At 37.6% G+C, this 27,500-nt stretch overlaps 2 protein-coding genes, 1 long non-coding RNA gene and 5 other non-coding genes across 11 annotated transcripts in view; 1 reads left to right on the top strand and 7 right to left on the bottom strand.

The window, feature by feature from the left end:
- Positions 1-10,110, top strand: part of CCDC151 (Coiled-coil domain containing protein 151) — a 14,503-nt gene extending 4,393 nt beyond the window's left edge. Inside the window, exons 4-12 of the mRNA XM_070138933.1 lie at positions 1,392-1,487; positions 2,320-2,505; positions 3,679-3,794; positions 5,114-5,288; positions 5,705-5,892; positions 6,630-6,774; positions 7,478-7,606; positions 8,880-8,993; positions 9,521-10,110. Coding sequence (XP_069995034.1) covers positions 1,392-1,487; positions 2,320-2,505; positions 3,679-3,794; positions 5,114-5,288; positions 5,705-5,892; positions 6,630-6,774; positions 7,478-7,606; positions 8,880-8,993; positions 9,521-9,652 — 1,281 coding nt within the window. The 3' untranslated portion in view covers positions 9,653-10,110. The remainder of the gene's footprint in view (positions 1-1,391; positions 1,488-2,319; positions 2,506-3,678; positions 3,795-5,113; positions 5,289-5,704; positions 5,893-6,629; positions 6,775-7,477; positions 7,607-8,879; positions 8,994-9,520) is intronic.
- A 2,365-nt stretch (positions 10,111-12,475) lies between these two features.
- Positions 12,476-19,834, bottom strand: LOC113808706 (uncharacterized). The gene is made up of 16 exons (XR_011398255.1): positions 19,641-19,834; positions 19,269-19,323; positions 18,947-19,001; positions 18,506-18,566; positions 17,633-17,690; positions 16,943-17,181; positions 16,259-16,591; positions 15,939-15,989; positions 15,481-15,525; positions 15,227-15,270; positions 14,907-14,965; positions 14,667-14,714; positions 14,360-14,421; positions 13,948-13,995; positions 13,627-13,692; positions 12,476-12,650 (listed from the first exon to the last, which is right to left on the bottom strand). It is a non-coding gene; the product is annotated as an uncharacterized lncRNA (long non-coding RNA).
- Positions 14,491-14,556, bottom strand: LOC113808713 (small nucleolar RNA SNORD31). Its single transcript, XR_003476016.1, has one exon. It is a non-coding gene; the product is annotated as a small nucleolar RNA SNORD31 (small nucleolar RNA).
- On the bottom strand, positions 15,028-15,095 carry LOC138860106 (small nucleolar RNA SNORD31). Its single transcript, XR_011398261.1, has one exon. It is a non-coding gene; the product is annotated as a small nucleolar RNA SNORD31 (small nucleolar RNA).
- Positions 16,657-16,722, bottom strand: LOC113808712 (small nucleolar RNA SNORD31). Its single transcript, XR_003476015.1, has one exon. It is a non-coding gene; the product is annotated as a small nucleolar RNA SNORD31 (small nucleolar RNA).
- On the bottom strand, positions 17,245-17,309 carry LOC113808714 (small nucleolar RNA SNORD31). The gene has a single exon (XR_003476017.1). It is a non-coding gene; the product is annotated as a small nucleolar RNA SNORD31 (small nucleolar RNA).
- On the bottom strand, positions 19,389-19,453 carry LOC113808711 (small nucleolar RNA SNORD31). Its single transcript, XR_003476014.2, has one exon. It is a non-coding gene; the product is annotated as a small nucleolar RNA SNORD31 (small nucleolar RNA).
- A 315-nt stretch (positions 19,835-20,149) lies between the features above and the next one.
- Positions 20,150-27,500, bottom strand: part of RpL13 (ribosomal protein L13) — an 8,024-nt gene continuing 673 nt past the window's right edge. For 3 of the 4 annotated variants that reach the window (XM_027360179.2, XM_027360178.2, XM_070116907.1), the window contains exons 2-9: positions 24,288-24,485; positions 24,094-24,145; positions 23,576-23,749; positions 23,318-23,449; positions 22,364-23,210; positions 21,284-21,341; positions 20,773-20,819; positions 20,150-20,196 (exon numbers count right to left, since the gene is read on the bottom strand). In XM_027360179.2, the coding sequence (XP_027215980.1) occupies positions 23,124-23,210; positions 23,318-23,449; positions 23,576-23,749; positions 24,094-24,145; positions 24,288-24,478 (636 nt within the window). In that variant the 5' untranslated portion in view covers positions 24,479-24,485 and the 3' untranslated portion in view covers positions 20,150-20,196; positions 20,773-20,819; positions 21,284-21,341; positions 22,364-23,123. Of the gene's footprint in view, positions 20,197-20,430; positions 20,604-20,772; positions 20,820-21,283; positions 21,342-22,363; positions 23,211-23,317; positions 23,450-23,575; positions 23,750-24,093; positions 24,146-24,287; positions 24,486-27,500 lie in introns of all 4 variants that reach the window. The other variant, XM_027360177.2, reaches the window with a different exon arrangement.

Genomic DNA, 27,500 nt, shown 5'->3' with positions numbered 1-27,500 from the left:
TTTAGGGACGCCACCAGTGTACTCGAGAAAGAGGTTCTTTTAATGCAGTTCTTCAATTGTGAACATTTTTATCGCATCAGTGATCCTATTGCCATGGCGGAGGTATGCGCCCCCTGAGTGCTTCTAGTGTTCATATATTCAGATTCATGCTATTTCCAATTTTTTACCACATTTATTATTTTTCATGTGATTCGTATATTTTTTAGTCTCTGTCACCATGAGTAGTTTTCATGTTCGGATCCGTGTAATTCCTAGTCACTATCATCATCATATTTTTTTTATGATCAGATTCGCGGAATTTCTAAACATATCATCATTATTTTTCATGTTTTGATCCGTGCATTTTCTATTCTTTATCACCATCATAATTTTTCTTGTTAGGATCCATACAAATTACTTATCACTATCACCAATATAATTTTCCATATTTTGATCCATGCAGTATCTAATGTTCATCACCATTATTGTTGTTCATATCCTCACCATAGGATCTCTATTCATCACCTTTATCTTTTTTAATAATTTCTACTCATCATCATGTTCATATAATTTCTGTTCATCATCACCATTATTTTTGTATAATTTCTATTCCTCACCACCACTATTTTTATATAATTTCTACTCACCATCGCCATTATTTTTTTATATAATTTCTAAACACCACCATTATTTTCATATAATTTCTACTCATTATCACCATTATTTTTCATGCAACTTCTACTCATCACCATTATTTTTCATGCAATTTCTACTCATCATCACCATTATTTTTTATAATCAGAGGACAGGTAATAGGGTGAAGAACAGCACAGGTGGTTGGGGGAGAAGAGGGCAAGCAATTTCCAATCACTATTTTCATCATTTTTCAAATATATCACCCTCATGATTAATCAGTTTTCAAGTATATCAGCCCCATATCTCATCGTATTTAAATTATATCTCCCTCATAATTCATCATTTTTCAAATACACCCCCTCATAATTCATAATTTTTCAGATATACCACCCTCATAATTCATAATTTTTCAAATACATCCCCCTCATGATTAATCATTTTTCAAATACACCCCCTCATAATTCATAATTTTTCAGATATACCACCCTCATAATTCATAATTTTTCAAATACATCCCCCTCATGATTAATCATTTTTCAAATACATCCCCCTCATAATTCATAATTTTTCAGATATACCACCCTCATAATTAATCATTTTTTCAAATACATCCCCTCATAATTCATAATTTTTCAAATACACCCCCTCATAATTAATCATTTTTTCAAATACATCCTCCTCATGATTAATCATTTTTTCAAATACATCCCCCTCATAATTAATCCTTTTCTTAAGTACATCCCCCTCATGATGTCTCAACATTCTCTCCCTTTCAGCGTGAAAATAGGCTGAGCACGCTGAAGCAACAGCTGGGGGAATCGTCCTCAGACAGAGTGCAGGAGGAACACCGAACAATTCAGCAATTACAACAGGTGTTCAAAAATTACTTTTATATTGTGATGAATACTTTATCATCGGTTAGATTTTTTTTTCTTTTTCTTTTTAGTGATTTCATTTTGCTTCGTCTTAGATCTTCACAGGTCACCGAAAAAACGAAAAAGTTTGTTTTTTTTCCTTCACTATATTTATCGTACCTCTCAGTGCTTATCCTTCTCTTTAACGTTATTTAAACTGCTTATCCTCGCCTATAAGGTCACCCTAAGTATTCACCCTTAGCTACAACTTCACTGTGTATGTCCTCATATATGCAAAAGTAATGACAGAAATAGATATACAGTATTATGCGCACATGACTAATGATAACAATTGTAGAACTAACAACATGACAAACATTCATAATTAATAAACTAACAACATGACAAACAATCACAATTACAGAACAAACAACATGACAAACAATCACAATTACAGAACAAACAACATGACAAACAATCACAATTACAGAACAAACAACATGACAAACAATCACAATTACAGAACTAACAATTTTTGTAATCACAATTACAGAACTAACAACAAGACAAATAATCACAATTACAGAACAAACAACAAACCCAAACAAACAAACAAACAAACAAACCCAACCGAACGGAAATGCCGATCGCTCCCTTCCGACCAAACCTTTATTCCGCCTCTTAAAGCCGCCCTCTCACCCCCCACCCACCCCCACCCCATCCCCACCCCTCCCCCCGCCCACCTCCCTCACCTCTCACCCCGCCCACCTTCCCCTTCCTTCCCACGCCCACCCCACCCCTCACCCCCTCCCCCCGCCCACCTTCCCCTTCCTTCCCACGCCCACCGCAGGACCTCATCGCCCTGGAGAACGAGCAGGAGCGGGTGGGCGTGAGCGTGGCGGAGGCGGAGAGTGTGAAGCGGCGGTACGGGGCGATGGTGACGGCGCTGAAAGGGGAGGCCGCCTCCTACAGGACGACTCTCGACACACTGCACGCCAGGCTCGCCGAGGAGAAGGATTCCTTGAAGAACTTAAGGGTGAGAGGTCGTAAATAGACTTAGGTAGAGAGAGGGAGAGGGAGAGGGAGAGAGAGAGAGGGAGAGAGAGAGAGAGAGGGAGAGAGAGGGAGAGGGAGAGGGAGAGGGAGAGGGAGAGGGAGAGAGAGAGAGAGAGAGAGAGAGAGAGAGAAAGAGAGAGGGAGAGGGAGAGGGAGAGGGAGAGGGAGAGGGAGAGGGAGAGGGAGAGAGGAGAGGGAGAGGAGAGAAGGAGAGGGAGAGAGAGAAGGAGGGAGGGAGAGAGAGAGCAAGAGAGAGAGAGAGAGACAGACAAACAGAGAGAGAGAGAGAGAGAGAGAGAGAGAGAGAGAGAGAGAGAGAGAGAGAGAGAGAGAGAGAGAGAGAGAGAGAGAAAGAGAAAGAGAGAGAGGAGAAAGATAGATCTCGAATTTAAATTCAAATTCAAATATAGATAGACAGATAGATAAATAGATAGATAGATAGATAGAGAGAGACAGACAGAGACAAAGAGACAGAGAAATAGATAGATGGATAGGTAGATTGACAGATAAATAGATATATAGGTAGACAGATTGAGCTTGTTTGATTGATTGAGCTTGTTTGATTGATTTATTGATTGACTGATAGATAGATATAGAGAGGTAGAAAGAGAAGTATAGATAGATACATAGATAAATAATTCGATGGACAGATAGATAGATAAGACAAATAGACCAAAATAGTTTTATACATTTCTACCAGGTACTGTATATAATACCGGAAACCTTAAAATTAAAATGGATAATTAAATAGACAGATGGATAGACACTAACCATTAAAAGATGCAGCAGTTCCATCTTTACGAAAATGCAACACTGTTTACGTAAATATCATTGTTTATCCAATCACAGAGACAGAAAAAAAATCAGACAACAAAACAAAAATACAGTCAGAAAAAAATACAACATTTTGAAAAAAGTTAGAAGTCCATAAACAAGCAAAATAATACAAAGTCAGAATACAAACAAAAAATACAAAGTTAGAAAAAAAAAGTCTGGAAACAAACAAAAGGATACAGTCTGAAAACAAACGAAAAATACACGGTTAGAAAACAAACAAAAGATACAAAAAAAAATAAACAAAGCTAGAAGACGAACAAAAACACAAAGAAAAACACGACTAAAAAACCTCCTTCCCTTTTCCCTCCGAGCGCAGGACAGCAGGAAGAAAGCAGAGAAGACCAGGGACTGCTTGAGAACACGCCTGCACGAGGAGGAGGAAAGCGCTTACGAGACGAAGAGAGAACGAGAAAAAAGACTCTTCGAATTTAGGTAAGAGGAACGGTACAGGTGATGGGGGGGAGAAGGAAAGAGAACGGGTAATGGGGTGGGAGGAGCACAGGTGATGGGGTGGGAGGAGCACAGGTGATGGGGGGAGAAGGAAAAAGAACGGGTAATGGGGTGGGAGGAGCACAGGTGATGGGGGGAGAAGGAAAAGGAACGGGTAATGGGGTGGAGGAGCACAGGTGATGGGGGGGAGAAGGAAAAAGAACGGGTAATGGGGTGGGAGGAGCACAGGTGATGGGGGGAGAAGGAAAAAGAACGGGTAATGGGGTGGGAGGAGCACAGGTGATGGGGGGAGAAAGGAAAGAGAACGGGTAATGGGGTGGGAGGAGCACAGGTGATGGGGGGGAAAGGAAAGAGAACGGGTAATGGGGTGGGAGGAGCACAGGTGATGGGGGGAGAAGGAAAAGAGAACGGGTAATGGGGTGGGAGGAGCACAGGTGATGGGGGGAGAAGGAAAGAGAACGGGTAATGGGGTGGGAGGAGCACAGGTGATGGGGGGGAGAAGGAAAGAGACGGGGTAAGGGGGGGGGAGGAGCACAGGTGAGGGGGGGGGAGGAGCACGGGTGATGGGGTGGGAGGAGCACAGGTGATGGGGGGGGGAGAGAGGACAGGTAATGGGGAGAAGGAAAGAGGAGAGGTAATGGGGGACAGCACAGGTGATGGGGGGGAAAGGAAAGAGAACGGGTAATGGGGTGGGAGGAGCACAGGTTATGGGGAAGGGAAAGAGGACAGGTAATGGGGAGAAACAAAGAATGGGTAATGGGATGGGAGGAGCACAGGTGATGGGGCAGAAGGAAAGAGAACGGGTAATGGGGTGGGAGGAGCACAGGTGATGGGGGAAGGGAAAGAGGACAGGTAATGGGGAGAAACAAAGAATGGGTAATGGGATGGGAGGAGCACAGGTGATGGGGGAAGGGAAAGAGGACAGGTAATGGGGAGAAATAAAGAATGGGTAATGGGATGGGAGGAGCACAGGTGATGGGGGGAGAAGGAAATAGAACGGTAATGGGATGGGAGGAGCACAGGTGATGGGGAAAGTGAAAGAGGACAAGTAATGGGGTGGGGAAAAGCACAGGTGATAGGGAGTGAGGAAAAGAGGACAGTTAATAGGATGGAGAAAAATAAACATAACGAGAGAGAGAGAAAGAGAACAGGTAGTGGGGTCGGGCCCAGACCAGGTTATACGGGAGAGGGAAAGAAAACAGTTATTAAGATAAAGAACAACACAGGTAATGGGAGAGAATAAACAACAACCATAAAAAAAAGAAAAAAAAAATCCACCGCACCTCCATGGCCTCCTGCAGGAAAAAGGCCGAGGAGCGCCGCCAGCAGGACCTGGGCGCCGCCGTGGACCGCAGGCTCTCCATCATGAGGACGCCCACACGCAGGGACTCGCCCACGGCCGCCCTCACGCAGGACACCCAGGAGCAGATCGAGGCCGAGCTGGAGAAGTACCAGCAACTTTTCTCGAGGTTGAAGGTAAGGAGGAATGAATAAAGGATAATGATAATAATGATGATGATAATGATGGGAATAACAGTAATGATAATAATGATAATAATAATAGCATACATGATAATAATGATAATAATAAAAGCATACATGATGATAATAGCATACATGATAATAATGATAATAATAATAGCATACATGATAATAATGATAATAATAATAGCATACATGATAATAATGATAATAATAATAATACAAATGATAATAATAATTATAATAATGATATTAATGGTAATGATAGTAATGATGCTAATGATAATAATAATAAAAAAACAATATATAGTTATATAGTTTAGATGTCTCTACCCCCTTATGTTGTTCATGAAATTTTGTTTCTCTCTTTGTCTTCGCGTTTCCCTCTCACCCTCCGTCCGCCCCGTCAGGAGGTGCTCGGCGTGACGAGCGTGGAGGAGGTGCTGGACCGCCTTACCAGCCAGGCCGGGACGCGGGAGCACCTTCGCCAGCTGCGCTCCGTCACCCTCGAGGAAGTGACGCGGCTCAAGCAGGAGAAGGAGCAGCTGCACGAGGAACTTCACCGGGTGAAATACGCCAGCACGGAGGACGCTGCCAAGTATATATACTGCTTGCATACATGTACACGTACACATGCACAAATACGTACACGCAAGCACGCAGAAGTACACGCGCACACACACACACAAACACACGCACGAACACACGCATCCACACACTTACCCACCCACCCACACACACATCTGCACACCCACACACGTACCCATCCGAACCGAGCCTTCCCTTTACAGGCCGTCATAAGCGCGGCCATTTTGATCGGCCTCTTCCAGACGTTGGCCAAAGAGGGTCGAACGGAGGACACAGCTGCTCGGCGCAATGACTCGCAACACAAACAAAAACGAAACGCATAGCAACGAAATACAATAAGAATAACACTAATCTGGAATTAATATGAGGACTATATGTCTTCCAAACACATAGTGAGAATACCATTGTTCTGGAATTAATACGAGTACTATATATTGTCTAACTCAGACTATATCCTGAGATGGAATAGTTAGCAGACGATGAATAGCGGAGATGGATGACGTCAATCAATACTTGATTAACTACATTACTACGAATTCAATGCCTAAATACGAGCTCCATTCAAACGTAACTCGACCAGCTCAGACTTCCATATCTGACCACGCCTTCCCTTCCTCACCAACCCGTATTTACCTTATGAAAAAAGAACAAAAAGAAAGAAAGAAAGAAAAAAAAAAAAAAGCGAGACTTGATAAGTCACGGACCTATGGAACTAACACTTTCCTTCTCCCTCTTGTTGTCCTCCAGGATGGTCGGGATGATCGAGGACCTCAAGAAGAAGGTGGAGGAGAAGGAGACCATGAAGGAGGACATGTCTGGGCGCCTCGACGGAACGCTCAAGATCCTGGCGGGCGTGAGGGCGGGGCAGGAGCACATCGCGGAGAAACTAGAGGTTGCTCTTCTCGAAAGTCTGAATAGATATATATCTATTTATACATTTGCGAACTCGTGCATATTCAAACCAACAGGGAGTAATTTGTTAACCAATGCTTCGTTTACTAGATATATATAATATAATAGATATATATCTATTTATACATTTACGAACTCGTGTATATTCAGACGAATAGGGAGTAATTTGTTAATTAATGCTTCTTTGACTGAATTATTATTTTGGTAGAAATTTCATATCACACACGTAAATTATACCAGGTCTTCTGAAACTTTTGAAAGGAGTATTCATGGTACAATGCAATCAATTTATCAAAAAACAAAAACAATTTAATTGTATCAAAGAAATCACCAGCAACAGCATCAAAGGAATATGAAATGTCACCACCAAACAAAACTCAGACAATAGCTCTTCAAAAAAAGAAGAAAAAAAATACATTCGACTAACAAATACCAACAAACACACGAAACAAAAACTAACAACCATTCATAAAAAACTACATTTTCCCCCTCTTTAACGAAATGTCTTCACACGAAACAAAAACTAACAACCATTCATGCACACTGTACTTTTTTCCCCTCCTTAACGAAATGTCTTCTGCCAACTCCTTTTTTTCCCAGAAAAACTAACAACCACTCATGAACACTGTACTTTTTTCCCCTCCTTAACGAAATGTCGTCTGCCAACTCCTTTTTTCCCCCAGACCGCCGAGAACGAGCGGCCTCCCAAAGCCGAGTCGCCGCTGCAGTACCTCGTGATCCTCATGGCGTTCTGCATGGACAGGGCCAGGGAGCTCATGGAGGAAGTGAGGGACGCCCAGATCGACCAGAAGGTGAGGGGAGGGTGGGGGGGCTTTATATTTTTTCCTGTCTTTCTATCTCTGTTTGTGTCCGCTTCTCTGTCTTTGTCTGTGCTTAAGTCTGTTTCTCTCTGTTGTTCACCCTTGATCTCTGCCTTCCCGTTTCTCTGTCTCTCCGTCTGTCTGTTTCTATCTGCCTCTCTCTGTCTGTCGCTGTGTTTGTCAGTCTCTCCGTTTCTATGCGCCTCTCTGTTTCTGTCTGTTTATCTGTTTATATCTCTTCCTCTGTTTCTGTTTCTTTTGATTTTACTCTATGTCTCTGCCTCTAGTTCACTCTCTCTCTCTCGACCTCTCTTTATCTCTCTGCTTATCTCTCCGTCTGTGTTTCTGTCTCTGTCTCTTTCCCCTTCTGTCTCTCTATCTCTCGGTCTACAAGTCAACCTGTCTACCTTTACATAAATTATTTACTTGAAATATGTTTTTAGCACATATCAAGAACTTAGAAACTGATTTCCTCTCCAGCGAAATACGTACACACATACATATAATTATATACACACACATATATAACTACACACACACACACACACACACACACACACACACACACACACACACACACACACACACACACACACACACACACACACACACACACACACACAGACGCACACACACACATACATACACACACACACACACACACACACACACACACACACACACACACACACACACACATACACACACACGCACACACACACACACACGCATATATTTATATATATATATATATATATATATATATATATATATATGTATATATATATATATATATATATATATAGATAGATAGATAGATAGATAGATAGATAGATAGATATATAGATATATATATATATAAAGTGAGAGCCAACCCAAGGCCAAAGGATGAATGCCACTGCACAAGACGAATGATGTATATACCTATGAATGTAAACAAATAACAACCCTAAGGACGATACAACATTCCTTCCTCACACCGACAGTAAACCTTTAAGTCCAATACTGGTTTTAAATTATATCTCTTACCGACCAGGTCGTACAGAGAGAGAGAGAGAAAGAGAGAGAGAGAAAGAGAGAGAGAGAGAGAGACAGAGTGAAAGAGAGAGAGAGAAAGATAGATAGAGATAAATAGAGAAAGAGAAAGAGAAAGACAGACAGACACAAATAAACAAACAAACTATGCACCCGAATATCAATATCCGCTTATGTATTGCAAACCTAAAATTCATACCTCCCCCCCCTCCCTCCCCCCGACCAACAGCTCGCGGAGATGGTGGAGGAGGAAAAGGACTCGGGAGGAATGATGACGTCACCAGAGAACATCCGCGTGGCCTTCCCTGCCGCCGGCGCCACCGCCAAGGCAGCTCAGCAACAGGTACGGAAGGATGGCGAAGATAGTGATGGGGACGAGGATGTGAGAGTGGTGATGGTGATGGTGAGAGAGAGAGAGAGAGTGAGAGTGAGAGTGAGAGTGAGAGTGAGAGTGAGAGTGAGAGTGAGAGAGAGAGAGAGAGAGAGAGAGAGAGAGAGAGAGGGAGAGGGAGAGGGAGAAGGAGAAGAAGAGGGAGAAGAAGGAGAGGGAGGAGAAGGAGAAGGAGAGAGAGAGAGAGAGAAAGAGAGAGAGAGAGAGAGAGAGAGAGAGAGAGAGAGAGAGAGAGAGAGAGAGAGAGAGAGAGAGAGAGAGAGAGAGAGAGAGAGAGAGTGAGTGAGGGAGGGAGGGAGGGAGGGAGGGAGAGAGAGAGTGATAGATAGACAGACAGACAAAGATAGATAGATAGAGAGAGAGAGCGACAGCGAAAGCGAGAGTAACTGTTAAGCTGAGAGCATTAATCTCGACCTCAACCTGCGTCCCATTTGAGCACGCACTTCGCATCCCTCCCACCCCGACCCTCTCCCTCGCAGGTTGAGGAGGGCGGTGACAGCGGCGAGGAGGAGGAGACCCTGACGAGGAAGTTCATCAAGCGCCAGGCCCAGATGATCGTGGAGGCGAAGGCACGCAAGAGGAACCGACCTGTCACGTCTTTCAAGTCTTAGAACCTGAAATTCCGCTGCCTTGCAAGGACCCGGCGAACTGGTCCGACGTCTTGGACATCAGCATGTGTAGATTAGCGGCGCTTAACTACAGTGCATTCAGTCTATGGAAAAAAATGGTAACTTACCCGGATTCTTGGAAATACTCCGATTCTTATCAGCTGTGTTAATCTTTGTTTCAATCTCATCTGTATTTAGAAAACATAGTATTTATTTCCTTTAGATTAAGATTTACTTCCTTCAATGTCATTTTATTGCGTTCAGCTTCTTTTAACTTCATACCCGGTAAAACTATGTACCATAAAATAAAATCAAGCGTCAGGAATTTCGCTCTGGTCAAGTTTTTACTTAAAGGTTAACAAGATATAATTTGTTTCTCCTGATCTCTCATTATTTTCCCAATATCAACTTGATATGTACTTTCAGGATTAATAAGCATAAAATAAAGAAACTAGGCAGTACTTGCCATTTTAACACGAAGAACTTTAATTTTCCCATGCTTATTGCCTGTTATTTTATAGGGGGAAAAGGTACTATAAATAATTACCAGTGATAACTGACTCGAAGTTGCACCGCACCCTGTAAGAATTGAATTGAATCATGGCCGTTGTCACATTTTTAAGAATTAAGAACGAGAGGTCTGGAACGGCAACGAATAAAAGTACGCCAAACAAGTACCCTTATTTAATTGCTGGAAATTTCCTGCCGCATCAACGCCTAAGGTCATTAGCGGCGTATTCAAAATATAGTGATAGGATAAGAAAAGGACACACTGTACTATGATAAACGATTATGGCGAAGAGGGTAAAAATGAGTTAATGTTCAGGACAAAATATGTTAGATAAATATTGTAGAGCCCTGTAGGCTAGTATGGTTGTGAAAAGGATAAAGAGGGAAGAGCAAACGGAGGACGAAGGCCGTTCAGGCCTAACACAAAGCCAGCCTTTAATCCTTCCAGCCCGGCTCTCACACCTTAGGATGTGGACAGAAGAAAGTGATGAAGAAAAGGAAAAGGAAAGGGGAAAATAAAAGACAAGGCAAAATAGTTGAAGCGAGGGCTTATGTCCAAGGTAGGGGTGATCCCCTACCTTGGGCCAGTCTCCTACCCCCCCCCCCCTCCCGCGACAATACTAAGCAACGGACTGGGGGTGGGGGGGGGGGCATGTACCCTTACAGATTCCTTATAAACAAAGAATGCGATTGGTACACCCAAACATGGCAAAGATAATCAATATCCGTTTCTTCTACTTTACAAATTCGGTATGATACAACATTTTACTTTCAACGAGCAACGCAATATCATTGGATGTGTTTATACAAACAATTCACTTCTTAATGCATAGCAAGAAAACTTGATTTATAAACATTGAGTCATTTTTGATATTCCACAATGATAACCATATCATTAACAAAATATTATAACTTATCACCAAAAACGTGGTCGTTTTTCTCCCCTCGTAACAAGAAACAAATATTATAACGTAAGTAATAAATTTAAAACCATTAAATGGGTTAACCATAAGTCAATTTAATAGTATAAATAGGGTATTATAACTTTTTAAATACTAATATTGTAATTAAAGTTTAACTCTTATAGATTATAGATGGTTCAAAAAGGTTCAAATAATGGCAATTGTTTCAGACATTTTCTTATGGCAATGAAAACTTAAGTTGACCTTCAAGTCATATTACACGTCTCCTGTATCAACAGTAATTGTGTGTGTATCGCAGCCCATACGCCGATCGTATACATAAATTTGCACTTCTTTTGCATGTCCAATTTGTGTCAAGTCTAAACGATTACTAACTAAACTAAAATTTGTCTTGGCCACATCAGGTTTGAATTTCGTTTTCGGAGTTTATTTGGCGCAATCATAATGAAACAAACGGCAACAAAATGACAAAGTGAAGTCTATGGCATTATAATAGTAATCACAAAAAAAAGATATGTGGCTAAAGGGTTACATTTCGCATTTCCTGCCTCAACAGCACTACTGGCATAGACATTCGTCATTAGCGTTGTATTGAAAAAGTGGCGATAGGGTGAGGAAGTTTTTGGTTCTTAAGACGATATTTGTTGATTTCCATAGTGGTTAAGTCCAACCTAATGTGGTGAAAAAGTGAAAAAAATGAGTTAACGATTAGGACAAAATATGTTACATGTGTAAGATTGCATGTCACTGAAAAGGGTAAAAGGGGAAGAGCAGACGGAGTACGAAAGCCGTTCAGAAGTAACAGAGCCAGCCTTTCGTCCTTTCAGCACGGTTCACACACTTTAGCATGTGGACAGAAGTGAATGAAGAGAAGGAAAAGTAAAGGGAGAGGGTAAAAGACGAGGCAAAATTAGTTGGACAGGGCCGAGATCCAAGGTTGGTGTAATCACCTATATTTGGCCTCACTGCGTCTTATATACTTGTAGTCCCAGCCCTTAACCACGTGGAAGAACATTTACATAACCGTTGATGTAGTTGGCGCAAATCAACTATGATAATCACACTTCCTACGTTTGTTTCTACGAAATATAGGATGTGCAACAATAAAAAAGGTAACAAAATGGTGGTAGATCGCATTAAGATTACTATGGTTGAAATAAATCAACTTCCATTACCTGGTCCTCTTACAATTCCTTCTACTGGTGATTAACTTCATTTTGACTTAATGGTTTGTATATATGTTGCTCTAATATTTTACCGAAGATATTGTAAATAAGGGCTTAAAAAATATCCATAAATCTTTTCATCGAAATACAACATCTATGGAAGTTTCTCAAAGAAATACAACAATGAAATATGAAGAGCAAGGTCATGTAAAAAGGTATACTAAAACTTTGTTTCAAAGAAGACTCAATTTATTTGCAATATTATCAAATATAGAAGTATTTGCTTAAGTTCAATGAAGTACAATTTCTTCTCATTGAGGATATTTCAGTTTTATGTGCACCACAATGATGTACCTCTGACGACCACCATGAAGTCCTGCGAAACAATCTTCATAAAACACCCTGAAATGGAAAAAAAAAATTTAAGACCTTCATTAGACGAATTGTATGTGAATTATTTTTGTGAAAAACAAGCAAACTTTTCATCAACACAGATGATCAGTGAGAATAAGGTACTGTTATTTGCTAACATGCAAAGCAACTTTAGTAAAGGCCACGTGTATTGTTAAACATCAAATAAAGTAAAGGAGGAGGATAACTTAGTGTAAGGCAGGGAGGAAAAATTAGGGGTAGCCATATATCTTGAAATTGGAAGATATAATAAAGAAGGGGTGATATCCCTTGCTTGTTCATGAGTGTTAGTTTTAACCTGTAAATATCTGCTATAAAAAAGTTTGGGAAGTAGTTAAATTGAGTCAAAAGGGCATCTCTTATACTGGTCAAGCACTCACATTCTCCCTCCATGTATGTTTAGTTGCCTGATAAAGGACATCTAATAATCTCACAAAATACTAAATATATGGACAAATGATGTATAAGATGGAACAAATGAATCATTGTTGATATAGGTGTAACTTCTTGTCATATGACTGTCTGCAGCTGCTAGTATAAGAAGAATAAGCAGAGAATCTAGATGAAGGGTTTGGGACATGGAACTATGGTCATGTATTTCTGACGAACACACATTTGAAACCATTCAAATACATCTCTTGTATTGTGAAGATATGTTTTTTTTTATATTCACGATAAAAGAGAGACTGGTGAGGCAGCAGATCTGTATTGAATGGCCATTTTAGACTTTACCCATTTCCTAACAAATACTAACCTTTGCAAATGGTTTTCATTCCATGCTTTCTGCTTCCAAATACTGGAAAAGAGATTACTAATCTGAAACTAACAAGCACACTTGTCTGCACCTCTGTTGTGTGAGTGATTGTCAGAATACAGATCATCAGTTATTCAGCCAGGGGCATTCAATTATCATCATGCAATTAATGATGTTAGTAATCAAACAAGCAAATTAAATAAAAATACTGACCATGTGCTAACACTGTATATTTTCTCATTCCCCCCTCAAAACCATTTTAATTGGTGCAGGTTTCATCTGTAAAAAGAAGATATATTTAATAGGAATTATTCTCACATTTATGGGGAAATACTACTTTCAGGAAGAAAAAATATAAATACAATATATTAATTCAATACACTATTGAATGACTAAACATTGGGAAGGGAGACAATATCCTACTCTCAAAGATTAATAAAAATAATTCAATTCTTATTTTGCTATCTCCTTCATTTTTCCAAATACTCTTGTCATTGCCATATAAAAGTTAACACAAAATCATATATCACTAACCTTTGCAGGCCTGTTTTTCTCGCCCCACGTACCATCTCTAGCCTACATCTGTAAAAGAAAAATTAAGCATAAACACCTCATAACTCATGATATTCACATTCATATCTAATATTTCTTTCAGAGATTACCTTCAACAGACTTTCAGACTGGGGCGGTATTTATCATCACAATAACAAATTTAAACATTCAATATCAAAACCTGATCATTTATTCCAATGGCATTCAAGTATAACTGTCCACTTATTGATAAATAAGATCAATACCAGTAGCATGAATAACAACAGGAAGCGATATACTACATGTATCCTACCCTCTACATGGGGGGAGGGAGAGGGAGAGGAGGGAAAATCCATATTTGCAAAGCTATGTTTTTCATGTTTCTAAAGGATACTTTACTGTAAAAAAAACATACCAGTATGAAGTGGATGGTAATCACACTCCTATCATTATAGCAATCACATTCGCAGGTTACATCTGTAAAATAAAAAAAAATTACACTAGTAATACGCAAGATATTTTTCATCCACATTTTTTTTCAAGTTTCGCATTCAGAGATAATACCATCATCAGACTTTCAGACTGGGGCGGTATATACATCATCACATTGATGCTGGAATTGCATATATATTCACACACACGAGAAATCCAATTGTCAATCATGCAAAACTAGTCAAAAAGAAAAGAAAGTGATGTATCCAACTTAAACAAGTGACACTAACCTACTCAAGTCCATTGCTGTTACACTAAATCACATTTGTAGGCTTTATCTGTAAGAAAATATTATATATTAACAAAATTTGAATATCGTAATGCAACATTTGAGGCAAATATTTCTTTCAGAGAGAACCATCATCAGACTTTCAGACTGGGGCGGTATATCTATCATCATATACTGATGTCACCTTTGCATGTATACATATAATGACCACTGTATTTTGAATTTAAGTAATGTTACTGACCTCATGCAAACGTACTGAATCTCATGTTCAGTGTGATCTTCAAATCTAAACGGGTTCACCTGCAAGAGGGAAAATGTGTGAATATATATGTTGAAAATTTTAGATCAATATTTCAGGAAAGTCTCTCTCAGAGTTAATACCATCATCAGACTTTCAGACTGGGGCGGTATATACATCATCACATTGATGCTGGAAATGTTTATATACACAAATGAATAGGGAAGAGACCCAACTATTACATTGCTACCTAACGTTTTGTCCGTGCAAATAGGGTCAAAGTGATGTAATCTACCAATATACAATAAGTGACACTAACTTACTCAAGTTTACTGCTGATCCACTAAATCACATTTTCAGGCTTTAGCTGTAAGAGGAAAAAAAATGTGTAAACAAAATTTTAATATTTCAAGAGCCACATTTTTGGTAAGTATTTCTTTCAGAGATAACCATCATCAGACTTTCAGACTGGGGCAGTATATCTATCATCATATTAACCTCTTGAAGCCAACAATGCCTGAATACATGTAATGACCACTAGATTTAATCTATTAGTAATACTGCCCTGCAAACCTACCGATTCTCATGATCAGTAGGTACTCCAACTCTGATGGGTTCACACCTGTAAGAGAGGAAAATATATAATCAATTATGCTAAAACTTTTAAGAGCCACATTTCTGGTAAGGATTTCTTTCAGAGAGAACCATCATCAGACTTTCAGACTGGGGCGGTATATGTATCATCATATGCTAAACTATTGATGCCACAAATGCTTTGTATATGCAATGACCTAATTTTATTAACATTTACACAGGAGGTTAGACACCAAGGAATCAACTGCTATGACTAACTTGTTTTTCCCATCCAATTTTAATTTCTATTATAAACACCACCATTATCATAATAACTAATATTAAACAATAAAACTTATGAAATGGGTGATTAGGTTAGATTAACAGTTAACAGCTTTTTGGTTACAGCACAACTAGGCATTTGTGCAAACTAATTACATAAAATCTGTAAATGATACTGACCTTCTGCAAGCCTACTGGTTTCCTTGTTCAGAATACACTCCTGAAACTCAACTGTAAAAGAACAATAAATGTTCAAGTAAATGTGCTATATTCTAAGGCCACGAAACTATTTTAAGAAAACATTTAAACTTCACATCCTTCAGACTGGGATGGTACAATATAGTAATTTGTCATAAAATAGAATGAAGAGCAGTGTAGTCTACTCCCCACACAAGTAATAAAACAAGAAATCATTTTTGCAAAGCTACTCGAGGTTTCATACTTCTCCAAAAGCCAATGTTTGTAAAGAGATGTACAAGCAATATCAAACAAATACTAACCTATGGAAATCCACTCCTGTGGTCGCAGCGGCCAGGAATACGGTGCACAGCATGGAAGTGGCATCCTCCCTGGAGCCTGTGCTCTTCCAATCATGTCTTGCTCATCTTACATTCCACATTTGTTTATCGATGAGAATAATTCTAAAGCCCCCTTCAAAGCACCAAATGAGTAATCACACCAAGAGGTTTGTGCACTGGTGCCAAGTCTTTTCCATCACCTTGGCCTTTGCTGAAGATGGCAAGTTGGCATCACCCGGCCCACTGCCATTTTGCCTGATGCCGGCATGTTCATGCCGATGGGACTGGAACATAATCCAGATCATTGGGGTTAACCTGCAAAAATTTAAAAATTTGTATAAATAAGATGTTGCATTTCAGATAACCACTTCTGCAGAGTATTTCTTTCAGAGAAAACCATCATCAGACATTCAGACTGGGGCGGTATATAGATCATCATAATCATTGCTAATTGTGCTACTCTAAAATAAATTTTCTGCAAACATACACATTCAAAGGCACTTAGTAACCAAGGAGTTTACATGCCTACATTAATTAATCATACAACAGAATAAACTGCAATGGAAATGGATATACTCTCCTCCAATATACGAGTAATATGTTTAAATACTTTATTTTCAATGTGGTTTCTTGTAAATAATGATACAATCAACAAATGATACTAACCTACGCAAGTCAATTGTTGATGCCCTCAATCCAGTGCTCCACTAGCCTTTTCCGTGTGCAAGACCTGATTCATAGCAAGGTCTAAGCATGCTATTTCGTGAGCAAGAACAAGACGATTGTTTGCTGACATACTGCTCATATTTTCATGGGCAGAAATGGAACTTAAACAGGAAGCCAAAATGACACTGGTACCATGGTTACATTAGGTTACTTGAAACCAAACTTTTTCCATGTGTCACCTGTAAAAAAAGAGATAATATAATAAAGATGCATTATTTTAGAGCCAAATTTCTGGCAATTATCTTCTTTCAGAGAATACCATCATCAGACTCTCAGACTGGGGCGGTATATCAATCATCACATAATCATTGAAGCCATTGCACAGTGTCTATACATGCAGTGTTCACTGTGCTGCTCTATAAGAAAATTCTAAACCAAGACAGATTTAAAGAAATTTAGTCACTATGAAGTCAATCACAAGCCTATCTGATCTCCCTTGCTTATCACATTCCATGATTATTCATAAAAATAACAGCACTAAAAGTAAACAAGATTATATTAGAATTTTAACTCTTACTTCTGAAAACTCTTAAGATAAACTGGTGATCAAGTAGGCTTAATAACTAACACTTGGAGCAATCTGTATAAGTAAAAATAAATAAATAAAAAAAAAAATAAAATACAACTAACCTGCAAACCTACTGATTTTCATATTCAGAATGCTCTCCTCTAACTCTTATGGTTTGACCTGCAAGAGAATGAAGATGGTGTAAGTAAATATGCTCAATTCTTAGGCATATGCTTATTTTCGATCTTATGAGATCCACTTTCAAGGCAATATTTTTTCTTTCAGAGAATACCATCATCAGACTTTCAGACTGGGGCGGTAAATCAATCATCACATATCAACCCATTGACACTAAGAGTGTTTGTAAATGTGATAAGTCCACTGCACTATTATTTCAATTTTCTTTACAAAGTGCTTTATCCAGCACTTGGGTCTCCCAGGATTCAATTAATTAACTGTTCCTAACTGCGCCTAACTGTTCTTGCCCATTTACTGCTTCCCTTGATTTATATTTTATAAACATTTTTTTATGGATTTAATCAACACAAAAATATAGCAATAAAAATCTTAATGAAAATTCAATGAATGAGGTAAACACGCAATCAAACTTATGAATCTGGCTTTTTGGGTTGCCACTATGCCAACTGCACATATTTACTGCACTGTGCTTGTATCTATAATCCATACCTCCAGCTAAATATACTCAATAAATCATGTAATGCATGCTACCTTGTAATAATGGTACATTGTGAAATTCTTGTATGTCAGATAATAACCAAAATTACCTAGTGACTTAGCATTGGTGACACCACCTATTTGTAAAGAAAAGAAATGAAAATAACAGTGGACAAGATGTGCAAAAGATGCCATCAATACAATACATGGGAAGGGAAACAATAAATGTGGCCTACCCTCTACACAAGTATAAATTTTTCAGCATTGCTATATGTTTTTATTTCACTAAATCTATTTGATTTTAAAAAGTTGTAACTTACCAAAATAGAGATGATTAGTTTAAGTCCTGTGTTGTTGCATGAAGTCATTTGTTGCTCTTATCTGCAAAAACAAAACAAAAAATAAATAACATGTAATACATTATAAGATCAACATCTATGGTAAGTTATTTCAGTAATAATACCTTCAACAGACTTTCAGACTGGGGCGGTATATATATCATCACACATTAACCAAATGATTCTGAAAATGTATGAATACATGGACTATGTTACATACTACCTGATCCCAACTACTACCCTCATTCCTTGAATTTTTAGTTCCCCCACCCCCTATACTAATAAAATTAGGTTATCAAAACACTTAAAAATCACAGATTACAGTAAATAAGGGAGATTAAGCAGGCTAATCATATGACCCTTTGGTGCCAGAATTCTGGAGCCCTTTTAGCATAAATAAAATGAAGTGTAAATAATACTGACCTTGCACAAATCTAATTTCCATTTTCATTATGATCTTCAATTCTTATTGGCTCACCTGTAAAAGTAAAATATCAATAAATAATAATTCAAGTCATTGGTATTTTGCTAATGCTAAAATATTACTTACAGAATAAATCAGTCTTCACATTATGATAGTACAATATTAATTCATTATACAAGCAAATAAAATAAATGTAAAAAATAATAGCAAATGCCAACCTTCCATTTTAAAAATGACAATTTTACACCGCTAATTGATACTACTAATTTTTCCTTGTGCTACTGTTCAAGTAAATGTTTATATCTTCGAAATGATACCAACCTATGCAGCTCGAGTGTTCTTGCATTTGTTTCGCAATGTCATATTTGTAGACTATCTGTAAAAGCAAGAGAAAAAATTGTATAGAAAGATAAATATTTTAGATTTCATTTTTGGCAAGTTTTTCTTTCAGAGAATACCTTCATCAGACTTTCAGACTGGGGCGGTATATCTATCATCAGAGGAAACTTAACTGGGGGGTCAACCTTTAGACTGGCATGGTAAAATATATCAATTCATCAAAATACAGGAGTGAAGAGGAATGGGAAGGGAAATTGTAAATGTAACCAACCCTTCATATAAATAATTAAAATGAAGTCTTTATATAATGCTTCTCTTTCTTCTCCAAATGCTATTATAAAAAAGGTAACTTACCAATACAAAGAAAATGATATCAGCTTATCCAAATCCTCTGCTTTTACATCTGGTAACACTTGTTTTTATCTGTTGAAACAAATTATATGAATAATTTCAAAACACTTTAGATCCAAATTTCTGGTACATTTTTCTTTCAGAGGGAATACCATCATCAGACTTTCAGACTGGGGCGGTATATATATCATCACAGATCCTAATGTCAAAAACACACAATATATGAACCTACAGCTGTGATTTAATTCCTTTACTATGTTCTGCATTCAATATGATCTGACCTACTGATCCAGCATTTACTTTTCTTATTTTTCTAACTACTATAGTAACATTATAAACAATCAATCATTCTTATAATGGTATCTTACACAATAATAAAATGCAGTAAAAATCTTCAATATTTACCCAGAATTATAGAAATAAGGTCAACAAGCAAGATCAAGTAGATTAAGCTTTTTTGACAATACTACAAAAAATTTATAAACTGCCAATTAAATGCAAATGATACTAACCTATACAAGTCCTCTGTTCTTGCAATACATCATACTGTAGGTTTTAACTGTAAAAAAGAAAAAGAAAATGAATAAAACATGAATAAGTTGTAATATTTTAGATCTACATTTTAGCAACCTTTACTTTCAGAAATAATACCATCATCAGACTTTCAGACTGGGGCGGTATACATATCATCATGTCCTAACCTACTAATTGGAAAAGTGCACAAACAACAGTTTTGAAATCAAGAGGCTTCATAAACACTATCACCAAGGTGATAGATACTGCCTGACCACACCTGCTTATGCCATTCCATTAATCTTTTCAGATCACTTTATTAGAAAATTAAGGCTTGAGGTAGGTGAGTGAGAAAACGCGGGCAAACCCATTCAAGTGAGGATGACTATGTTGTGCGTGATTGTGCCTACTCCAAATCTGATGTGCTAAACATTAAGCTCATTTGGACCAAGGCTGTGGTTGTTGTGGAGAAACAAAAGTGGTTACTTAAGATTTAAGCTGTATGGAGCTAGGCTCTTAATATTTATCAATAACCAGATGTATAACTACTGGCCTTGAGCAAACAAGAGAATTTGCAAATTCTCAATTAGACATCTCATGTAAAAAGAAAAAAGATACTAACCTATGCAGGTCCTCCTCTTGTTGAATTGTCACAATAGTAGATTTCATCTGCAAAAATATATACTGTAAACCTTATGTAATATTTAGATTTACATTTTTGACAAGTTTTCTTTTCAGGAACAACCATCATCAGACTTTCAGACTGGGGCGGTATAACTATCATCACATAACCTGATACACAAAATGCACATGATAAAACTTTTAATTTGTTTAAACATACACAGCATCACAAGCACTCCAGTCACAAAGTAACTAAATACTACCTGATCTCACCAACTTATCCCATCCCTTGAATGTTCTGGATTTTTGTAATACTAATATGAATATAATTAGCAGCTTTATAAATGATCGTAATCCATTTTTGTTTTATATAAAAATGGACATTTTTATTTTAACAAATTAAAGAAATAGAGGTAACAAACAGGTGAAATCAATTAAGGTTATCATTTGCTTTGTAACCTGAGCACTTCTGGAGCCATCTGTGTATATAAAAAAAAAAGTTTAATACCAACCTTGTGCAAATATACTGATTTTCAATGTTGAGTATACCCTCCTATTCCTATGGGTTTTCTGTAAAAGTTGAAAAAAAGAAAGTATATATATATATATATATATATATATATATATATATATATATATATATATATATATATATATATATATAAATTCAAGCATCTTGCTTTTTGCCATAATTACTACTATCAAAAAAGAAGGAAAGGAAGAAAAAATATAGCGGTTGTTTTCGATGTCCCTATTTTCATCGTTCCCAGGGCCCTGTGTATACCAGACCCCATTTAAGTCAGACATTCTAACTGAAATTCTCGAACCGGTAGATCATCTTGAACAAATACAAATTATAAACTGGATTACGAGACTAAAGACAGGTGGATAAATTGATAAAACCTGATCGTGAATTGTATCTAATTCATATCCATAAAATAAATGCCAACTACAATCAAGAGTAATGGCTAATTACCAACCTCAAATCAGGAATTATTCATAATTTAGTTTACTCCATGTCACAATTTTATTTTTGATACAACTGCCTGTGTTTGAAATTGCTTCTAAATTACCCCCTCTGTGAAAGGAATGGCCAATGATTTCCATGTACTGGCAGTGCTACCACTGCACCACAATGCACACTGAAGTTTAGTACTCTTAGTTATGACTAGATTTGTGTGCCCTAAAAACACTAAACTTAAAAACATTGAAAAATGATCTGACCCTTTGCTCACTGACATGTCATATCATGTCATGGTTCCTTTTGCACATTACTAATGACTACCAAGCATATCATATCATTTAAGTGAATGCCCATCTTGCCTTTTTCAGTAGTTCTGATCCATATACAAGTACTCTGCCTACAACATAGATGTCCCAAACAAACAAAATTTAAACTTTGCCTATGCACTAGATTTATTTCCAAGAACTAAATTTTCACATGGCTATAACCTGCTTAAAAAATAATAATAATAATAATTATATATATATATTATATTATATATATATTTAAGAGCAGTGTACCAACACAGCCAAACTAAATACTTGGTAAAAAGTATTTAAAAAAAGAAAACCGAGCTGAAAATATTCACCTGTTTTCCTGCCAATTGCATCACCATCTTTCTTGTACCTTTATATAATCCATCACTTTCTTTGTAAGGTATGGATCCACAATAGAAATCCTGGAAAATGGGTAAAACACTAACTTGCTGTAAGTGTGCACACACTTTCACACCTTCGTCAAAGAAGTTTAGCATTCTCCATTTGCAAAACAAATATTTGATATCCATTCAATGACTTACCTTTAATGTGACTGGGTGTTCATTCAAAGTAAAATTTCCTAGAACTAGCAATATAGTGCTACAATACTAATATTCTTTTAGAGTAAATATCTGTCTAATCTTATTCATTTGACATTTTCAAACCTGATTTCCATCTTTGGAAATTCAACTAATCTAATTCAGTCATTTCCCATTAATATTTAGCTGGAAATTCTAGGCTATTTGTTTGCAGCCTGGGGATATCTATTTTTTTTTTTTTTACATTAGCAGAGGTCCTTCCATGAAATGCATTATCTTCAACAATTTGGCTACTTAGTAAATGAACTTGTGTAGAAATCCAACTTACAAGAACTATGAAACAATTCTGTAACATAAGTAAACCTGCTTAAGTCTATGGCCTTTGTAAACCTTAGGGTTATACGAAAATTTTTTAAAAGGGTACCCAGCATTGAAAATGTATAATAAATGAAGTTAGTTAACCCCAAATTTGCTTAGCTTGTCAAGTACTAAACATTGTGAGGATAATAAATAAAATACATTTTTTCCCATTTGTTTACTATAGTGGTACATTTTACTTCTTGCCAATAACAGCAGCATCCTCTGCAGCTTCCTTGGCCTTCTTGGCACGGATACCCCAGTTGCGTGCCATGGTGCGTTCCTGTGGGAAAACATGAACAAATAACCATCTGGACATTTTTAAGTTGCAAGAGATTACTTTTCCATTGGTTCTCTAAAACACAAACACAAAAAAAATTGACTACCTACCCTTCGCAGAGCGCCATAGGCAGCAAACCTCTTGGCTTTCGAGGAAACAATCAAGGCCTTCTCACCCTTCTGGGATTCGACGTAAGGCATAACCACTCCCTTAAGTTGCTGTGCCATTGCCATCTCCTCAGGCTGGAAAATAACAGATAAGTGTCAGGAGAATGCAGAATGTAATGCAAATAGTTAATCATACATGATTCCATGATAAACACATGCAAGCGAGTTACAACAATTGAAAAACCAACTTCCGGTACTTACTGAAGCATCAGCCTTCTTGGGCTTTGTGGTCTTGCGTGGGAAGAGGATCAACTTGCTCTTGTACTCCTTGAGCCTCTGTACATTCCTCTGAAGAGCTCCAACAGACTTGTTCACACGGCGATGGTCAACTGCAATGCCGATGGTCTGGGCATAACGCTTGCATAGACCAGCAGCCTGGAATTATTTTTTTAGAATATCAGGCTACACACACAAGTATAGGACTTACATAACTTGTTACTTCTAGGAGTATGACAAAACTGGTTTCCTCAAAAAAGTAATGATATAGGGTTGACAGGCAAAATCAGGTTGCTTTGCAACTAGTTCTTGGAACCAATTGCTTATGATGCTATGTAAACAAAATTGGTAAAAAAAAATCTAAATTAGACTTAACTAAATTTGGCACCAGTTGCACTATCAATAAAAAACTTTTTTTCCATGTTAAAACCATAATCAACATTGTACCAAGTAGAATGTAGAGCAATAAAAGAAAAAAAAAAATTGTGTAAATTATATCCTACCTTAATTTCTTCCAGAGTGAAACCCTTGCCAAGACGCTGCTTAATGTTGTATCTGTAATTGAATAGAGATTAACAGTCATCCACAGAAAATATCTGGATCAAATATATAACAAATGTACTCAATATAATTGACAAGTCAACCAGTTTTAGTTGCAAAAATTAAAATGATACCCAAATATGGAAAGCATTCTTACTTGGAAGTGGGGCATCGGACAATAGGCTTCAGCTTTCCAAGAGGTCTTGGTGCAATACGGCGGGCCTTCTCCTGCCTCTTGACACGGCGCCTGTGCTTGCGGGCAGGCTGGGTGAACCATGTGCGGACATAGCGCTGCCAGTCCTTGTGGAAGTGACCATTTGGAATAATGTTATTTCTCTTGGGGGCCATGGTGGATCTGAAAATAAAAAATTCTTGTATGAAACAGATTGAATACAATGGCTTTGTTTATATGAAACTACTGTGACTGCAATAAAGGTTGGGCAGAAATTGTGGATGCTGAAGGATCTACATTTTGTATTTGTAATACACATATCTGGCCCCTCATGACAATTTCCCAAATTAAGCCATTTGCTAAGTTTAATGAACAGTCATCTGCTCAAGTGAAAACTGAATCACACACAGTATACAATTAGGCAATGACATGATACATATATTAATATCAAAGAAAGGCTACTGAAAAATTAAGCCTACTTTCCTGTGGATACATCTCAATGACCAGATAGGAGCAAAGACAAAACTGTTCCAAAAAAGTTACAACAGGCTCAACCATTCATGGTACAGGTACTGGTCACCTGGCATTTAGGCCTGGTTCAGCATGAAAGGATTAGTTGTTACTAGTTGTGAACTAGTTAGAATTTAGGAAACTTCCTAGCCTCCAGGCTAGTACAGCGGTAACGTGTTGGCCTCTCATTCAAGGGGTTGGCTATTAACACCCCACGCAGATGCGAGAAGTTGCAATTGTTAAAACATGTCATCTGGGGCCATTGGATAACTTACTGGTTTCCAATGATTTATCTAATAATGCAAACATTTGTACTGTATAAAACTATTATAATTCCTATCCCTACCTAAACTTGCTTCCAGTTTTCATTATGTGGATTGAATTTCACAATCCCTATATACATATCTAATCTTGCAAACAATTCAACTAGATTTCTATGCATCTATATCATATTTGCAATTCTAAGAAATATGAAACCCCCATCTTCAACAATATCTAATCTTTTAGTAACAGGTAACCAATGAACAGAATTGCATCATATCCTCTGTATACCATGGAATATATTCAATTCAACAGTGATTACATGAAATGAACATCAAATAAACAATCACATTTCTACAATGGTATACACAAACTAAGCCATGCAATTTCGACTACCATTCAATATGTAAGGCCAGCACAGTTCACTTTTCTCTACGAAAACATTTTTTAGGGATTTCATGCCATATTAACCCCCTTTGCCTTTGATTCATCCTGACAATGTATAACAATAAATAAATTGGCACTCCTTCACCTTCTATGCGTAGATAATACACAATGTGGCCTGATCTATCTAGATGCCCTTGAGATATATTTGATAAAATAATCTGTTAAAATTGATTTTCTATATTTACCAAGGCAACCCACAGGCAGTAAAAACTTGATAAAGGTAATCAATTTACTCCTATGTTTAAATATAAGGTATGGTTAATAACAATAGTAGTAAACCTCTCTACACTTAGTTTTGGCTCATATGGCAATGTTTGTTGATCCCCCGGACTGTTGGCAAAAGCAATGCACGGTTTCAGAGGGATGTGGTCACTTCGTAAATAATGGTCAAACCAATTCCTTTATTGCCGCATGAAGCTTGGTGATGTTCTATTTAATTACCTGATTTTGAGAATTGATCTTTTACTATAGGGATTCCCACTAAAAAAACATACAAAAACCATCTGCTATACGCTTTGATTCTGAAAAATAGGCCTTTTATTTTGCAATTTTATACCTCATACAACGGATCTGCTTGCACTTTTGGGCCATTAAATTATCTATTCTTTTTGTTCTGACATGCACTTTTGGACATAACTGCCCATTTACAAGAATATAATGACTTAGAAGATTTACACACCCATTTAAATAAGGAAATCAATATGTAATATATTTTTAAAATATTAACTTCCCCTCTATATGGTTTAACTAAGAATGAAAGTGAAACAAATGAGGGCACTCATTTTTTTTTTTTTCATATTTCATACTCATTTTTCATACTCATTTTTTTCATTTCATATGCTTTTCATATGCATTTAAACTTGTAGCCATGACCATATTTTTCAAAATACTGTTTACTCCGTAGTCAAACAGTATCAGTATTTGCTACTGTCTCTCAAAACCAGGGCATCATGCGAACCCAAAACTCAACCTAACTATAAACAGTGGTATGCAGTGGATATTTTCGTCACTTCAAATGCTCTATAGGATTGGTGTCCATTACCCTCTATCTTTGTCCATTGCTCTTGGTAACATCAACAGTTATTTTAAATAAATTTATGCACACGCACATATATTCAGGCTATTTAACAAATCTGCAAGCCTTCATTCCATGGCATAACAGCCCTTTCAAGTACTCCAGTCATTCCTGGGAAATCCACAAGCATCACTGTATGAACCAAAGAACCTTCCCAAGCCAGAACCTTAACCCCTAGACCTCCAATCTGATCGCCGCATTTCCCTATTGAGAGCATCTTGACAAGATACCACCACTCAATTAAATTAGGTTTGTCGTTCTTCCCCGAATATAACAGTTAAATGAGCATATGCATGTGTGACGTAGACCTAACACCTAGAAATCGGATATGGCTGGTGTACGTACAACACCAGCATTCTTTATTTCCGATATTTTTTTTAGCTACATGTTTATTTTCGTATCAGTAAGAATAGTATCTCTTGATTTACACAGGGCCATTACACTGCTGTCAATGTTTACCGAAGTATCATATGGTACAAAAGATTATTATTTCTTACGAAAAATTATTTTCAAGGCAGTCAATTACAGGCAAATTTCACCTCCAGGTAAACAAACTATATCCTGGTTTTCAAAGAGCAAACACGGAGAACCTTCTTGGTGGCGTATTTCCCTAGTCATCATGGATAGTTTCCGAACAGCATTTCCATGACCTCTTACTTTATTGACAATTCTTTAAATACTCAGAATCTGCATAAATAACCAACTAACTTTTCCTCTCTCCCTTTGGTTTTCCCCAACTCTTGGAATCATACATATAAAAGCACGTCTAGTCTCTCTACGCGAGCACAGCACAGAAACCCTCGTGTGGGGGATGCTACATAGCACGACCCCACCGATGCCTATGTGAACATCCCTACTCTTACTAAACGGTTGTGTAAATCATGGAAGTATTAGGATATTCGTAA

Source organism: Penaeus vannamei, chromosome 3 (genome assembly GCF_042767895.1).
Source record: "Penaeus vannamei isolate JL-2024 chromosome 3, ASM4276789v1, whole genome shotgun sequence".
Lineage (NCBI taxonomy): Eukaryota > Metazoa > Arthropoda > Malacostraca > Decapoda > Penaeidae > Penaeus > Penaeus vannamei.
This window is presented reverse-complemented; position numbering and strand designations above follow the sequence as displayed.